We start from the raw sequence: 18,923 nt of genomic DNA on the forward strand, positions 1-18,923 counted from the left end.
ACTTTACGGTGTGCCTAATTATTTAAAAAATAACTGACGAAAGTAATATTGACAACACGTATTGTCGATTTTGTCACTCGAAACACGTGCGTCAATAACGCACAGCCTTTACCAGTATATGTACTGTCGCGGATACCTCCCACTCGCACGTGATTTTCAGTGAGGACAAATCGATACGTATTAATCGAATGAACGCGGAAATAGAATGGTCTAAACACAACGCGCGCCACAGACGTTATATTGAGGTAAACAACAAAACAGATACATATCGACCAGTTCCAGTCGGCTCCGTTACCATCAAAACCAGGCTGGAAGGAAACCCAAGCGCACACCGCGCGAGGCGCTGAAGCCGGTGGTTCTACGCGCGTGCGCAGTGATCCAACACGTGGTCCTGGAGAAGCACGGCCAGCAACTAGCGCCTCGGGCTCTCTCGAGTCGAGCAACGGCAGTTCCGAGGATGAGTGCATAGAGGAGAGCGCCTGTGCCGCGAGACTTTGAGAAGCTGCTTTCGCTACCGTGAAGTTTTTCGCGTGTGATTCCGTATGCGGGACATGATACGCTGCAGGATTATACGGCGTGGTCACATTTAAGTTGTGAAGCTGAGTGCTTGAACTATGAAGATTGCTCAACGTTTTGTGGTACCACAAGTGCAGTTCTGTAAGCGCTCTCAGGCCCGACTGGAACATGCCTGGTTCCCAAGCTCAACACCCAGATGAAATCCCGCGTGCGCGTCACGCCCGCGGCTTCTAAAAACCGTGCAGTAGAATAGTTGTACAATCAAGGTAACTTTGTCAGAGCATATATTTTAGGCTTGGCGTCACGGGACATAATTTGAACACGGAAAGATGAGCCCGCCTCAACGTATCATCGACTGCATTTGTCGGAAAGTCGGAAAGTGAAGTGCTTTACGATGTGTTTCAAGGAAAGGCCTCAACGACAGTAGAGCATGGCCTATGTGGATTCAAGGAACAGGGAAACAGTTTGAGAGGAGGATCACGTGATCGCCACAGTGACGTTTGCAAACTTCTGTCGTCAAACAGTGCTCAATGGTTCACTTCGCGTGTTGGTTCTGGCTAGACCTTTTCACAGCTGGGATCCTCCTGGCTGGTGAGTATGATCTTTTATCGCGTCAACTGCGGTCATCTACGAAGTGTACCGTGCTACGGTACCTACGTCGTCACCGTATATTTTTTACACGACATAAAGTTTCAGCGCTGAATTACCTAATATAACAAGTCACAGCAGGTTGTGAAGCCGAATTCAACACCAGAGCGAGACGAATGTAATTGCAGTGTAAAGTGTCGTAGGGATGGGCGGATTGCTCTGTTTCTGCTTTTTTTTTTTTTTTCATAGTGTAGGAGAGCCGTATGTTTTCTTCACTAAGGTATTCGCGTACGTGACTACAAACGCATTATCTCTAGCCGAATAAGCAGGAAAAACTTTTAAAATTTCATGTCAGTCAACCAACGTTTACGAATGAATACCGCCAATTAGTGGTATTTCGTGGCTTGGCAAGATGTTGCCCTGAGCTCTTCGGTTGATCGATGCTGTTACAATGCGCCGTACGCTGCAGAATCACATTGTCTCTGGCAGTGTTGCCACATCCGTCGGAGGAAAAGTATGGAGATCACCTGTTAAAAAGTGTGGAGATTTCCGTAGAAATCTGCAGATTGCAGTAAAACGTACAATTTTAAGGCCAGGATTTTGTTCGCTTCGTCGTGTGACATTTTCTACTTCGCTTTTTGCATCGAAAGAACGGAAATTTGTGATGGCAACAGTTATTGGGGAGGTGCGCAGAATGGATTGGCTTCTCGGGGTTTGAATCCTGGTGCCGGCTGTACTGTTAGGAATCCTGGTGCCGGCTGTTTGGAAAGAACCGAGCAACAAGCAGTCAGGTAAACCGCTCTGAACTAGCACACTACCACCGCCTGATTGTCGGCGCCATGGTCGGTGCCTATGGAGCCGGCGACAGCGTGAGATCTATTTGCTTCCAGTGGAGGCATCCAGAATACGAAAATATCAAGCAGCATCATCAGACAAATCAATACATGAGCGATCTAACCATGAGCTACATCGTGTAATTAAGTGCGAGCAGCCCCCGTGCCACGAGTGAGACAAAATATCAAGGATTGTATACTGACAGCCATATACTGACACACCACGAAGCTAGCATGAAATTAAAAATTCGTCGTATTTTTTGTTTTGTTTTTTGGTTCACCCGAGAGTGCGCCATCGTGAATCGAGCTTCTCGTCACAACTTTTCTTAGCTGTTGTTCGAAGATCTGAAAACATAGCGCAAACGCAGGCTGGCTGGTGTGTGAAACACATGAAACAAGCCTGAGTATGGTAACGATCTCTTTGTCTGTTCGCGTATTTTGCGCATCCCATTCTCAGGCTTGTTTCATCATGGAGTCAAAAAATCTCTAGATTTCAGAAATAATCTGTAGATCTGTAGATGGTTGCCGGAAATCCGTAGATCTCCATACAAATCTGTAGATGCGGCAACACTGGTCTCTGGACGTTGAAAAATTGCTTCAAGAGGGATGCAAAAAGAAAGAAGTAAAAAGGAAACAACGCTGCCGTCATTTCGGAACAACATCTTCGATTTCGAAGTCATCCGACATTTCCAATTTCCTTCCTTCAGCCGAGGCTTCACAAGCGTTGCTGCGTCAAACTTGATTTCCCGAAGATTGCAAAGCCGCCGCTTCACCGAGCATTTACCATTTCTCTTTCTATGTTCCTCTGCCATTTCCAGCGCCAGCTCTCTTGTTTGTGACGTTAAAAAAAAAAAAAAGAACTTACGGAGAGAACACGTGCTGAATGAAGAAGGAGAAGAAAAAAAAAGAGTCATCACCTCGGGGAATTCAGCTGGTACATCACGGGCGTTCTTTCTTTCTTTTTTTTTTTTTTTTTACGTCTTAGGGTAACAGCGATGGATCTATGTAGTCCCTTGTCGTGCCACGTGGACAAGGCAACGATGTTTTCCAGAAAAATATTACCGTCAATATGTAGATGCAGGAGAAAAGTAGAGGTTGATATTGTAACAGCAATTGCAGTGGAGCTGCCACTCCACGACTCTTCTGAAGAGCAGGATGATAATTAGAAGGACGCAACATGAAAGCGCGTGAGAAAGGGCAGCTAGATTGTATCGAGCGATCGGCGACCCCGGGCAAAGAGCACTAAGCACCTGAGAGCCAATGCTCTTTCTTTTTTTTTCTTTATACAGAAATAAAACGAGCGACATCTCTTGCCTGATGACATTGACATTAAGGACAATAATAACATGGGGTCTCCAGACGGGACAGGAATTGGATACTCCAATGCACCTGCCTAGCACTCATCAAAAAGTATCAGAATGAGGAAAATGTTAGGGTGCCTTGCCTCACAGACGTTCCACGGTGTACTATGTATTTGTAAATCGCGTCGGTGACCGCAACTCTAGCACTTGCTCTAAAGGGACCCAGCAACTGAAAGCATTTATATGGTATCCATCCGGGTACTCGTCTGAGGGATCTGAAGACTGATGATAAATGAACGTCTATGGCCAATTTTAGCTTTGCTCCTCGTTGTCGCTGGGAAACTGAGAGTACGCATCTATTACACGGCCGTGACAACATCGCCGCTTACTATGCAAATGAGGAACAGATGGGGAACTGAGCGGCGGTTGGGCATCCTACTCGTATTAGAATTGATTTTAGTTAAAAATAACACGGAGACGTGATTACACAAGTGCGGAGCCGGCGTCTCCAGCCCACTTGTACCACAATGAGGTGGTTAATAGCGGCATTCACCACCAGGGGTTGCTGGGGGTAACGATGATGTGATAACAGTGTAGCGGCCATCGTCGACGACGCAGCACCATCTCGGGACCAGCGGAGCGTGCTGAACATTCGGCTCGACAATCAGACTAATCGGCACCGTCGATTAAACCAGTTCTGCCTACTTGGTCTCCTGTCCTACCCTGTCATCTATCCTGTCACAATTGGTGCATAAAGAATACACAAGTGACATACGCTTATGTACAGAATTTCTACTGTCATCGCTAGGCACTACTGATTTGCGCTGGCGCTATGCGTAAAAGCCTTTTGCCTGCCTTGATGCCTCTGGAATATTTTACTACGTCGTCGAGCGGCTTACGTACTTATCAGCATGCTACTACTTCGCCTACTGATCCCAAGGTTGCGAGTTCGATCCCGGCAGAAGGACGACAGCAACTTGGTGGCATTATACAAGTTGCTTAAGGCTGAACCGCATGGCCCAAAAAAAGCGTACGAATTGTTTTCGAACCGAATTCGGGATCGAACTTTCTTGGGAGAACGGAATTCCTGGCCGACTGTTGGCGCGTGTGCGACGTCTACAAATACGAAGCGGATAGCTATAAAACTGGACCGGATACACATAGAGCTCATGTATACAGGGTGGTCCACCAACCATGAAAGAAATTCATAGTAAAAAACGTAGGCCCCGGAGAGACATGCGGTCAAGGGATTTTTTTCTGCCAATAACTTTTGCCACATATTGGTAACATTTTCATTTCATTTCAATTCACGGAAAGTTAATTTCTTGAGTTGAACTCTGAAATTTCCCAAGGCAACCTAACGTTTTCTTTGCGGAAATGGATTCCCCGTGGTCACTTTATTCAGTATAGCACATAATCCCACTCGTAATGCAATGGCAATGGACCATTTCCGACAACGCGTATGCGCATGCCCAGCCCTTGAGTCCGCCATTTTTGAGCGGAAAACATCGCCATGAACCCACCTGCGGGCGACTGTCATGTTCATTGTGGGGAGATAATCGGCTTCAAGGTTACGCGGACGTTCGAGGTCTGGTAATGAGTACAATGCGCTTTCAATCTTTCCGCATTCCTCTTCCAACATTCTCTTGCTAATTTCCCACGCAACGTACGTGCCAGTTCGTAAAGCGTCACCATTATTGGGGGGAAAGACGTGACGTTTGACATTCCGCCGCCAGGGGCGACGCGAATATGGAAAAGGTCCAAATTCGCCGAAAATCCGTGGAAATGAGCCCTTGTCTCCGCCTCTTTTTTGACGGCTCGTAGTTTGAGCGCAAAGCTGCGAAGAAAGGAGGTTGCATTGACACGCCACACCAGGGGTGAAAGGGTTGCGAGCCTTACCCACGGAACAAACACGCGCGGTGAGTGCGGGAATCAGAGCTATCTTATCAAAAATGAGGTCACCCAACGGCTTGTAACGCTTTCCCCCTCGTGTGGCGTGTCAATGTAACCTCCTTTCTTCGCAGCTTTGCGCTCAAACTACGAGCCGTAAAAAAAGAGGCGGAGCCAAGGGTCCATTTCCACGGATTTTCGGCGAATCCATTTCGGCAAATGACATTGCGTTAGGAGTGGGATTATGTGCTATACTGAGTAAAATGACCACGGGGAACCCATTTCCGTAAATAAAACGTTAGGTTGCCTTTGGAAATTTCGGAGTTCAAATCGAGAAATTAACTTTCCGTCAATTGAAATGAAATAAAAATGTTACCAATACGTGGCAAAAGTTATTGGCAGAAAAAAAAAAATCCATTCACCGCATGTCTCTCCCGGGCCTACGTCTTTTACTACGAATTTCTATCATGGTTGGTGGACCACCGTGTAGATACAGACATTTATATGTATACGCGAAATACAGGGTGTTTCGCCTAAAGTGATAAAACATTCTAACTGGCGATTCTAACTGGCACTTTGTCTGAAACACCCTATTCATACGGGGGGGGGGGATTTATTGGCAGAAAAAAAAGAAAAAGAAAAAAAAAAGGGAAAGGTTTATAGGGATCAGAACGTGAAGTACCGTTCATTTTGCTATTTATGCACTATCTCGTGCAGCTTTCGGCTCTAGGTGTGTATGGGCTCCTTCTGAACAATTCAAATACATTCGGTTTAGAAGAAGCATCGATTCGTTTCGAAATTCTGACGTAGAATTCCATATTGGATTCGGAAATTGGATCCAATACAGAACCATTCGCTTCGGCATTCGAAAAATTCGAATATTCGCACAGGCCTACAAAAAAACTGAGTTATGAGTGCTTGTGTCCATCGGGACTAAATTCATCTTTTCATACCCTCCTTATTATAGCTCCTTTTGATATTCACGGTGTAGAACGACGATAGTGTGTTAACACAATTTAATTTGCCTTTAAGCCGCGGTTCCCGGTTGTTCACACTAGTTCACATTAACATAACACGGGCATCCTGTCTATATGTACTCGCGCTGTACATCAACTGCTGCGATGGCATCGGTACACACAGTATCGGCTTCCCCGTAGCGCTGGCACTTTTTCATGCGTTTCAAATGCATCCTTCCCTTGTTTGGGCAATTACGTTGAAAGTGTTGGAGCGAAACGCGTGGACAAACAAAGCGAGCCAACTTCACTAATTAATGAGCATGTGTAACGCCACTGGCAGCGCAATAAATTTGTGACTTTCTCTAGCAAAATTTTCTGCTTCTGCTTCTAAATATAGGAGAGGCGTGTTTTGGCCTAGGATATACAGTTTTACCGCTCTGCGGCGTAGACCGTTATTCGTTTATCACTGTCAAGCAAAGCTAATTTCTTGCGCGAAATTTTCTATGGCACATATATTATATTTATATATACGTATTTTGTTGCGCGTTTCTGAAGCGCGTGCGTCAAGTCGCGTGCGTCAATGCGTGTCGCGCTTTTTCTAAATAAAAATATACGACTAATATAACTAATGCCACTTGGGCGGAGCAGCGTGGTTTCGGTAACAACTGGGACGAACAACAAATTCATGTAGGGAGCATAAGTGAGGGAGTTTGTCGCATGTAAGCGATGTTATAAACAGACTATACTCTGTTTATTACTGCGTAACACTGGCTTGCACAACAAATAAAAACAATGATAAACAAGAAAAGACGTTTCGACGCCTATGCGGGCGTCCTCATCAGCTTTGAAAACGTGAAGGTACTGTTTATAAGAAGGGGAAATCTTTTAAAGCCTTGTAGCAGTCCGGTAGAGTAGGAGTCCGGTAAGCTGATGAGGACGCCCGCATAGGCTTCGAAACGTCATTTTCTTGTTTTATCGTTGTTTGTATTTGTTGTGCAAGCCAGTATTACGCAGTAATAAACATCATGGCCCCTGGCTTTTGGTCCATCTTCAAAACTATACTCTCTTCCGAAAAGGTAGTTCCATTGAAGATTTCTAATGCGAAGACGCAGTATACGTCGTTGTCAGGAGGGTACGTATATACAGGGTGTTTGCTTTAACGTGTCCAGAAATTTTATTTAAAGCGAGCGATAAAAGAGAAACGAGCGCTACTTTTCAGCTACTTGCCTAAGAAACAGGTGCTACTAGTGAAGCAGTACCTGTATTTCTTACTCAAGTAGCAGAAAAGTACCACTTGCTCTTCTTTTATCGCTCGCTTTAAATATAATATCTGGACCACGTTAGAGCAAACACCCTGTATTAATTGCTCCGCCTTATCATACAGCAAATATATCGTGTGCGATAACTGAAGCCGAAGTCAACGTGTTGTGAAGCGTCATTTGTCTGTTAACGTGTTGCGTTGATAGCGTGGCGGCAAAGTGATCCGTCCGCTGTCCCGCCAACGCGAGTTGGAAAGCTGCCGCAACTTGGCGGCATAGTACAAGTTACCTGGAAACGTCGTCCACCGCGAATGACGCAAAATACGGTGCAGTGGGTCGAGGTATTAGAGTACGTTAAAGAATCATGAGAGGGTCGAATCCACGGGCCGAACACTATAGCATCATGCATGATTACAGATGACTTCCGACTTAAATCCACGAACAGTCTGAATTGTTAACGTATCGTAATTGACAACATAAGATAGATGAGGATAGACGAAGGACTGTCGAGAAAAGACGAATTACCACTACGTCGTACACCTGCACGTGATAACACGATAGACACGAGCATAATATGCGCACGGGGTCTATTAAACACACCAGTAGCACTTCTTCATGAGTGAAACTTGCCGCCTAGACTGAGCAGACAAAGACCTCATGTCTTTTTTGATTATTGAACGCCATTCCCCTCAACCCCCAAATAAGACGAAGCTACCATTGTTAGACTCGTACCTCGCGATCTTACGTTGCGATGCATCTGTCAGAAAGCCCGGGTGGGGGGGGGGGGGGGGGGTATGTTTCATAGAAAGAAAAGTCAAAAGTGGAAATGTCAGCCAGCCTGATGCCAGCTTGCTATTCCACACAAAAAATAATAAAAAAGCTCAAAATGAACACTAAAAAAAGAGAAAGGAAAAGGACAGATGAAAAAAGAAGAAAAAGAGAGACAGGCACGACGTGGTGCGCGAAAGCCCGGTCAGAGGGTGGACTTTCAGGAAGCTTAGCAGGGCTGTGGTGACGGCCCGCTGGGTATAGGCCGAGGTACGGGACCAAAAAGGGTGGCCATGAACATCGCGCTCCACCCAAGCTGCACTAGACGCCGACGGAGGCCTTGCCTTTGGGGAAGGTGCTGCTGGCAGTGCGGAAGATAATGGGGAATATCGGCAACCTCGCCTACAGCTGGAACATAAGGGGGAGCTGGACTGGCCCATTTTGTATAGCAGCAACGGGGTGCGGGCGACGTTGAGACGGAGGCGGTGCAGAAGTGATTCCTCACGGCGACTACAGTGACGCGCAATGAAGAAGGCAACAGAGGGGTCGATGGACTGCATGTGATTGTTGCATGAGGCAGCCTCAGATCTGAACGCTTGGGCACGGGCGGCAAACCGGCGGCGGCATTGCGAATTTTGCTCATCTGGATGTCTGCGTCATCAGTTAAAAACATAGGACACCGTCTCTTTACCAGCCCACAGGAAAAATCACTGATTAAGTAACCTGTACCTCGCAACCAAATGGACACAAAACGTTCAGTTCCAACTCACAATCACATATATACGCGCCCGTGTGACAAATGAGGCCGTCGCTCATTGGCTACACCGCACAGTAATCTCATAACCCTGTAGCGGGCAACCTTCATTATTCAAGGGTTGCCATAGCAGCAACGGACAGCTGTTTCGGCCTTACGAGATTGCGACCTCATCAAAAACCGACATGCAGGTAATATGCTAGGGTGTATTGTCATTACGAGGTAACGTATGACCCGATAATATATTTTGGGAAATACGAATGACAGAAAATAAAAGAAAGCGGGAGAGGAACGCCGTCGCGGCTCTACAGGCTGTTCCCTAGCACATGCTGCTGTTTCCACGCGAGTTCATTCAAATATGCTTTCTTCGATGACCGCTATTTGAAGGCTCTCTTTAACACACCACAGAGTTCTCTATAAAGAGATGTTCGTTCGGTCAAGTAACTCCGAAGAGCGAAAAGAAACGTATCCTTAAGACTACACCAGCAAAAAAGAGAAGATGGATCATTAAGGTACACTTTGGCGCTATCAGTCATACAGCTTCAATTACGCCTGATGGGTTACAGCGCTCGCCGCGCGGATCCAAAAAGAGCAACATCGAAGATTCGTTGGCTCCGAAGAATCAAACCTTAATCACTTTCCTCAATGACGGAAAAATGACTCGTTTGATCACTGATATCCCGTTACAACGAAGAACAAGAGCGGAGCTAAAGGACCATTAAGGGGGTGTGTTTACCGGGCGTCGACAGCCCTATCAGCAAGTGTGCACAAGGGAGATTAACTTCATCGTAACAAGTATTAACAAATACTTAATGCGTGTACTTAATGTCTGTTGGTATCTGTTGTTTTTATTATTCATATTTTCTTTTCATTAGCTGATCTAGTCTAGAGGGGGTGCGGGGGTAGGCAGGTCGGCCCTGTTACACACTTGACGACTCCTTTTTCTAGTTCCCATCATCATCGTCTAATAGACAGACAAGATTGCATTATTCCGGTGCTTTTATGATAACTAAGGGGAACAGGACAGCGCGCCCGTCACGGTAATGAGAGGGTCAAAGATGACGTATGAGGGAACGGCAGACCGTCCCACATGTCCGTTTCCCATCCTTCAAAAGTTGTAGAACTGAAATTTAGAGTCTGCGTTGATTTCATGTTACACAGACAACAACAAATAAATCGTGACTATGACCCGGGGTGATTCACCGCTGGAGAGCAGTACACTACCCCATTACGCAGACAAAAGCGACTGCACTCTATGTGAACTTACGGGGTTTTCTGCATTTTCTGCTTCTTTCCGTTTTAAATTTTGGTTGGCGTTACATTCTTCTGTTCCCGAGTTCTTTCGCGAAAATATCGCCTGTATAATACAAGGTTTATTTTATTCGGTAAATACGTCGCTTCCTCATGTGTGGCACAAGAAGGCACCGAGAATGCTCCGAACTATCATCGTCATTCATGTAGTTGTTGTTCCGTAAGCATCCTTAGGGTATTATGAACTAAATAAAATTCAGAACCACGTTCCTTTGGCTGCACCGGTACGGCCAACGTCTCCATTTTTTATTTCTCTATCTCTCTTCTTCTCGTAAGCACACCACATACATAAACCACGGTGAGTAGAAGAGCGTGTCCCTTATACTCAAACTTGTTTTAAGAACGCGACGAAAGGTCACGTTAGAGCAATGCACGGGCCGCATTCTTAGGCACACGCCCCGCCCAGCGTTCCTTTGATTTACCCGCCCGGACCCTGCCTGACAGTTCCATACCTGGCCCGAGCCCGGCCGCTGCCCAAAAAATTTCTAGGTTTCCCGGCAAGGGTCCGGCTACCCTGCTTGCCTAGCCCGGCGGCCTGTAAAAGTTGACCGTAACTAACTAACAGTTTGCTAACACAGACTCGAGCCGGAACTAAGCACGGCAATGTACGTTAATGACCCATAATGGCTAAAACCCAAGCCCAGGCCAGGCCCGCAAAAAGACGGCTTTACACGAACCAACTCAAGCGCTGCCCTAGGCCACGTCCTGGTACTTCGTCGTGTTACACGTTACCTGTACAACGACATATTCAACGACCCAATAGCGCAGCTATCCCGACATGATCAGAGGCTTCCTCCCTCAACAACCTGATTGGAAGATTTTCCTTCTGGCGGCAAACTCAACAGCTACCGACGGGTACAACATAGCGGGTACAACATAGCGGGTGAGGCCGACAACGGCAAACCCTATCACCACCACCACCACCACCACAACATAGCGGAAAAATGGTGCAAATATTACTGTCGAATCGTTCCGAAACTGCAAAATATGGAAATATACTTATCGTGTATGTCTAATATAAACAGGCACACCATCAATGTGAAACTTAAAGGCCACGGTGGAACTTCAAAGCTGCTCAGGGACGCATATGCAATTACAAGTGTGTGTCGTACCGCGTTAATTAGGACAGCACGCTTTAGGGACTCGCACATGCACACGGACGTGTTTGGTTCAGTCGGCCCGCCTGTTTACCTACAGAAGGTGCAGCCAAGTAATGCAGGAGTCGGAGGTTATTTACACAGCGTCGCGTGCTCTTTCGGGCAGCACAACAATAATAAGCAAATTAGGGCAGCCTTCGTCCGGGTTACAGAGTATAATATGCACGTAGACTGAAGAAGAGAAATATAGTAAGTAGGAAGGCAATCTCACATTTACGTATGTGCATGCAATACGCTTATGCGTCAGCTTATACGCTTACGCTTATACGCTTATGCGTCAGCATTGCACTGGAGGTGTGAAACGGTTTGGCGACACACTCTCGGAAGGTTTTCATCAATCAAATTGCGAAGGTTTTGCGATGTTTACTCAACAAACACGAAAAGGGGGATTTAAGTCACGACAAAGTCAGACTGGCTACCACAGACCACTTAGCCGCAGTTAGGTGAAATAAATAAAAAAAGGGAGAAAAGGGGGGTAAGTAGAATCTTTCAGTGTTATACAGGGTGTTGCAGTTAAATCCCCGGGCTCAATAATTCGCGAACGGGTGCACCATTCTTTTTTACAAGTATCTGTCCGATATCACCTAGAAGCTGGGCACTGTGTGAATGAGTGGGAGGCGCTTATTATTTCAATAAAAATTCGAATGAGTTTCGTGAAAAAAACGTATCTTCTAAAGCAGGGCGCCGTCGGCATTAAAATGGGTACTACCCCTTTTCGGGAACTTCAGTGGACACCTCTTAGAGAAAAATCTGCGAACCAAGCGGGTCATTTGTTGCAGTAATAATTGGTTTCGGGTTACACATTTCTGTCGCGGCTGGTCGCGGCGAAGCGCAAAACGGCGTAATTCATTGGTGTGAGGACGTAATTCATTGGTGGATGAGTCAGTGGAGAAAGGTCTAGTCGTTGCTTCACTGGCTGCGGCTGAATGTGGCACGAACTCCACTCCTCCTGTTTAAGATGAGCCAACTTCCTTCACCTCTTTGCCCCACGTGTCATGTCACCGGTTCAGTCTCCGGTACCGTCTCGCTCATCGAGGCTACCGAGAGCTTTCCCTCCCGGTGCTACTTGGCACTACTGAGCACGTTGAAGTCACGTCTGCGCTGACACGATTCCTTCCGGAAGCGAAACTCTTGGGCACTCTATGATTCCTACAGGACTATCTCCACAACGATTAGTGAAGGAACTGTCTTTTTCTGTATTTCTTCATAATTTTCTGTGTGTCTGTTTCAGCATCTTTCTTTTTGTTTGTTTGCCTTTGCTTTTGGAAATAGCAAGCTTGCACCATGGCTAACGTTTCCCTTCTTTTTTATCAGCATTAAACATACCCCATATACAAAAAAAAAAAAGCTGCTCTGGCCAGTAGGACCTCACTGCTCCGAACACTGTTCCGCGCAGCACTGGTGATCACAACAACACAAACAACAATACATGAATGAGCGTGATTCTGACACGGGATGCTTCCATGCTGCGCTCGCAGGACCCTACCCCACTTCAAAGAAGTTAGTATGAGAGGTATAATTTAAGAGGAGCCCAAAGAGCTGGCAGGGTGGAGGGTTTAAAGTTCTTCAAGGAGACCGGTAGCATGAAACAAAGCAAAGAGGGGTGCATTGGGCCAATGACTCTGGGCAAGCTGGATGGTGTGTTGTTTAGAAGTTCAAGTTGGCGTCTAAACACCTGTTGTCCGTTCGTGTACCGGTCGCAGACCTCCAGCTAGTGATCACTAATCATGTTATCCTGTGTTTTACTGGATACAAACATTTTTTAATGGTTTTATCATACTATACTGATTGTCAAACAGGTTGTTCTATACCATCCAGAAGCCTGAGCCTAAAATATTTCTTCATTTCTTGGGTATAACTACGCGATTATGTAAACAAAACTGCGAAAATGAATATTTCACGGGGGGAATTGGCTACAGGATGCAATTCGCATCCCACACATACAAAACCAAACAAGGAGGAGAGCGTGTTTCTTCGCACGAAACGGTTGCATCCTTAGAGGCTTCGAGGAGAGAATCACACTAGCGTTCAATTATTCATTGACAGTCTCTTCCTACGTGTGAATGTGCATCGTATTAGCGTGTAAACTGGAAACCACGCAAAATACTACATAAAATTTTGCTTTATGCAAATAGTGTGCGTATAGTTTGAGTGAGCCACCTGGTAAACAGCAGGTACCTTGCAGCGAGTCAAATACATTATCCCCAGTTCGAATACAAAAGCCCCAACGCGTCGCTGCGACATTACCGCTTTCAGAATGCCCGTAACGACCGCATGCATCAGTCTATATACTCGTGATAAAGAAATCCAATGCGATTATTCGTTCTCATGGTCTTCTTTCCAACATCATCACTTTTCCTTACCAAAGGAATCTCTCCCCCTGATAACATTGTTGCGAAAAGGCAGAGTTCGTTTTCCCATTACTCTTCGCTTACGATCTCTATACTGGAACTTCCCCACGCAATAATCTACTTATTTATTCGTCGCTAATGATTTTCCTCTCCGGTGCTTCGAGGATCACGGAAGCTAATATTTTCGCTTAAAGTGAGAAAAAGTTGGCGCCCGTCCCCTTTCTCTTTTCACAGTTTTCGTTTTTTTTTCTCCTAGTACATACATGTCTTTCATGGATGGAAACTGTGAGTAACAGCAGGTCCAACGGCAGCGAAGAATCCTTTGAAACTTTGTTCATATGTGCTCTGAAAATTCTATGAGGGATAGCAAAGAGAGCGGCGCCTCAGAAGATGAAAACGAGGGCAGATCGTATGAAAACACATCAGTATGAAAGGTGTGTATAAATGCTGTAAGACTTTAATCGGATGCGTTGGTAAAGCAAAGTCAACATAACGGGTTCCTGAGACGCATACTGTCGAGCAATCACTCACAATTGTAAAGCTATTCGCCGCGAGATCGAACAGCGTTGCCCCCATGCGGCGGCTCCATGAACTGTCCTTAGTGTGGATGCGCGGCTGAAGCCGTGCTTTCAGTGTGGTTGTCGTGCTCGAAAACGTTAGTGGAAGGCAGTGTTTCTGTGCACCGAGCTTTTCAAATCGTTTCAGAATGAGTGAAAACGACTTTGTGGAGGACTTGAGCTTGTCAAGTTCCCTGCACCAGGCTCCTTAGCAGGGAACAAAACTACAGAACGTGACCTGGGGTTAATGCTGTAATAGAATTTTTCATCACAAGTAGAACCATGTCACAGGCATTTATAGAATGGACTCATGTGTAAGCACTTCAATCTCGCTGCAGAATATAAGCTACGATGTTCTTCGCGCGCTGGACGCAACTGTATTGGAACTATGAACATATAAAATGCATGAAATGAACGTTCTGAAATGTGTCAGTCTGAAAGCCAAAGGCCAAATCCCCGGTTAACGTAGCGCCCAATGAATCTTTTTGATAACTTTGTGATAATTTGTGATTACAGCATGACGGCCTTGGCTGCCACTAGGGGTCGGGTGTGCAGTTGGTGTATTTAAGATGTGTCCCTGCCATTAAAGTTGTTTGTCAGTCAGTGATTCGTCTGTGTTGTCTCTTTGTGTCCCCTGCACCGGGGTTTTATCGCTTTTACACGTATAATGAACAGCGTATGAAATCCCCTCCTAAGTCGAAATTTTTGGTTTGCTCTTTGAGCGACTTTATGCCTATGGCCATGCCATGGTTGGAAAATATGAGCAATAAGTAACGCGTAAAGAACGTTCGTTTGTGTTTCCTTCACGTCATCGTCTACTTATTTTAGACAAAACCAGATAATGTCTCTATGAGATGAGCCACAGAAGATTGTGCACTCATCTTGTTATTGACAGACTGGATGAGTCACAGGATTAGTAAGCCCTTATCTTCCTTATCGTTTTTGCCTACCGTTACCTATATCCTTAATTTACTGATTCCTATTATTTTCAGCAACACAGTCAACAACTGAAGCCAGTTCTAAAACTCTGCCCCATTGCTTTTGCAATTGAGTGTAACGCTGTATCGTGTGCTTCAGAAGACCACCAACACTCCCGTGCTTTACCCACGAGACTGAGCTTACCCGCGTACGTATGTGTTATGGAAGTCGTTATTTCGTGCAACAACTGCGCACCTGCCCGGACTATAAGAACGGAAAACATTTAACCTTCAACTATACTTCAAAGTTCGCGGTGACACAATAGTGCACCGGTACTTCAGTCGGACTACAAATAAACAAACAAACAACAACAACAAAAAAGGAAGGAAAAAAAGAAGACATTGTTGTGCCTTTGCGGTGCCGCATCGTGGAGCGCAATATCCTAACACCAGTGCGCTTTATTGCAGCGCTGGAGGGCTCGCCTCTGGGGACCTTGCATTACCAAAACACTCTGCGAGAGCTTCAGCTATTCTTTCTGGGAGTTTCTATTTAGACGTTGTTTCGCGATGCCCGCATTTGATGGCTCTCGCAGGCATTTGCTGAGTGAAATACGGTCCTGGAAGGGCGATAGAAAATTTACGATCTCCCATAATGCACGTCGTGTACAGCCGAGGAATAGCGAATAATTGCTGCTCAGCAAAATGGTTGCGTTATTTAATAAGCGTAAAAAGAGCATAAAATAATGGGCATCGGGAATGTTGCTGCTCCGTGAAATATTGCAAGCAGAAAGAAGTGGGTGATGCTTTACGATCGGTTGCTATCGAGGGAGATTGCAAGAGAAGATATACAGTCTGTTGAAACGCCTAAAAAAGGAAGACTTGTAAACGACGACGAGTCAGGAAATGTTTCAAGGGCTGCGGCAATTTGCGATGGACTATCTACTGTATTCCATGCAGAACAGAATAGCGTGTGCCAAAGTACCCATTGAGCCGTCTTCGAAGGCGGAACATATTGTACAATACGACACACGATGACGATGATAGTATCGCTCATGATTTACACCTGTCGACGTCTCTCCTGTTTGAACTGCAGATCTGAACAATTCAGGAACGCGGTTAGCGATCGACTGATTGCGATATAAAATGTACGGAGATGTGAGACACGACACAGTCGGAACAGGTTGCTCCAGTACTCGTGACCAGAATAGAATCGAAAATAGAAGGGCAAAACAACCTCAAGATGACCAAGAGCATTAAAAAAGAAGAGGAAAAGCCACACAAAAAGGAACTCAAAACAAGCATGTGGTGCGCGGAACGCGGTCAAGTGTGGTCTGAAGGCGACGCCGTAAAGCAGGCCAGTGCTTTCCTGATGACCATATGCAGATGTCATCCGCGTAGAGACTAATAAATACCTGTTGTGACAAGGCACCAAGCCGGGCAGCAATGATATCATTGAAAAGTAAAGGACTGAGTACTCTCCCCTGTGGTATACCGGCTGACAATGTATGTAAACTCAAGTCGCCTTCTGCTGTTCTCATGAAAACACACCGACCATTAAGAAAACCAGCAATCCAGCGCGCGGCCAGTGATGTTGAAATTGTTGTTGTAAAGGACATGGTTGTAGCTCGTCGTATCATATGCTCTCTTTATGTCCAAGAAAACAACCGCTGTAACCTCACCGCGAAATCGGGCTTCTTCAATGCACATAACCAAATTTATGATGCAGTTTATTGAGGCCTGTGCCTTTCTGAAACTTGTCATTTCAGGAGGCGGCAGACTCCGGCACTCTAAAAACCACTCTATTTGGCGGTTTTTGTCTCTAATCGGTGGTTTGGTTGCTCTGCAACATAGAAAACGAAAGTTTCTGACAGTGATGTCGTGGCAGCGAAAGTATAATTAGTGTGCCGAGAATTTCATTGCATCATTCGTCACGGCGGATCTGGATATGAAGGGAACATAAGTAACAGTGGCTATTCAACCTTCGTTTCTGAGTGAGGACTGTCACTTAAGCTGCATGCCTACATAAACGAGTCGAACACAGGGAGCACACAGATTGCTATTACAGTAGGACAATAACTGCAATCGCCTTCGAAATCTCCATTTCTCCACTTTTCCGGTAGGTTCAAAACTACGAAGCCAAGTAGGTGGTAAGAGAATTAAATCAGCATACCGAAAGATAGGGAGTTGTGGAAGGCAGGTTGTTAAATAGCGTCATTATAAAAACAAATATGACACACTCTAACGCACCACCATCATCATCGTGGCAGTCAAAAAAGAAAAAAAGGTAGACGAGAAACGAAGCGTTTTGATAAGTCAAGCAAGGATTTACTGAAGCATGACTGAAGCCAGGTTTGTCTGGTACTGCTTCCGAGTAAGGATTAGCCTGCTCATCACTAGGCGAACGCCTGCTAGCTTCCTTACTATCACACTGACAATATTACAACGCCCGGGAGACCTCGGAACCAAATGGCTTTCTCAAGCTTTCAAGCCCCATTTTTTCTTCTTTTATATCACATCACATCATATCAAGCTCGTGGTATTCCCACAATCATTTACACGAACTGAACTCAGTTGTGGAATATCTCACTTGAAAACGAAGGTGGAATCACAAAAACGACTTTCGAAATTTGAAAAAGTCTGGCTCCCACCGAACATCGAAGTACTTCTTCCTTTCTTTCGCTGGTCGGCCATAGAGTCACTAAATAAGCTACCCTTCAGAGTAGCGACACTGAGCCGCCATGTTGTTTCGGATGACCTCCAGCGCCATCCATTTAGCGCTCTTCGAAGTGTTGTCTTCTTCCACTGCTGAACTTCACCTTCTTCTATTTCTACTGCCAAAATAGAGGTGGGGCTGGAGGTCATCCGAAACAACATGGCGGCTCAGTGTCGATACTCTGAAGCGTAGCTTATTTAGTGACTCTAGTCGGCCAAGTTCACCGTGCATTAGTCATTCCATTCCTGCGCTGTTTTCTGACTCTCGGGGAAGCAGATGACCGTTGTTTCTTCCCATCAGTGTCTCAGTGATCTGATCCCAAATCTTCGTTCATTGTTTGGTTCCGGGAATGTAACACAGCGAGTACGACCGGCGCGGTATACTACTTGTCCGCTCCATGCAGGGTGACGTAGCGCGTTGGCCTTCGGAAGGAAAAGTTTTTGAGACTCCTCTCCACATTCCTGTTACGGTTTGATTACTCGCTTATTTAAGGCATAATTCGTCACCGCGAGAAAGAAACAAAGTTGGATGGCAGGTATACTGTGGATGTTATGCGCCAACTACGATGTGCAGCAGTTTTTTGACCGATCGTTCCGAAGTATCGCTGTAAGCAACGTCGTCACCGAACGTTGCCTCAGTTGCAACGGTCCAGCGGCTAGTTTTAGTGCATCGTACGCTATCGTCTTTGCGTACGTAAGGAATGGCGCGGTGGTTCTGCGCACTGCGCAAAGCTGACTTTATGTTATGCGCGTGCGCAGGAAAACCAACGCTATTCCTTACGTACGCAATGACGATATCGCACGGTGCACTAAAACTCTCTATGAGAAGATAAAGCAAGTTTGATTTACCGCATCGAAATGCACACACGTGCAGATGTAACGGCACTCTTTCGAAGCCCATATTACAACCACATTAGCCACACTTAAAATAAATTACCCACAATCCAATCTTTTCCTAATTCCTCCAACCGAACTTTTAGGGGTACGGAGAGACGTATGTAAATAAACGAGCACACTACTATATAAACAAACAACGAGGCTGAAAACCCAAAT

At 45.7% G+C, this 18,923-nt stretch overlaps 1 protein-coding gene across 1 annotated transcript in view; it reads left to right on the forward strand.

The window, feature by feature from the left end:
- Positions 1–397: 397 nt before the first annotated feature.
- Positions 398–18,923, forward strand: part of LOC135393807 (cell adhesion molecule Dscam1-like) — a 326,980-nt gene continuing 308,454 nt past the window's right edge. Inside the window, exon 1 of the mRNA XM_064624088.1 lies at positions 398–1,107. Within this exon, the coding sequence (XP_064480158.1) occupies positions 1,047–1,107 (61 nt within the window). The 5' untranslated portion in view covers positions 398–1,046. The remainder of the gene's footprint in view (positions 1,108–18,923) is intronic.

This window comes from Ornithodoros turicata, chromosome 5 (genome assembly GCF_037126465.1).
Source record: "Ornithodoros turicata isolate Travis chromosome 5, ASM3712646v1, whole genome shotgun sequence".
Classification (NCBI taxonomy): domain Eukaryota; kingdom Metazoa; phylum Arthropoda; class Arachnida; order Ixodida; family Argasidae; genus Ornithodoros; species Ornithodoros turicata.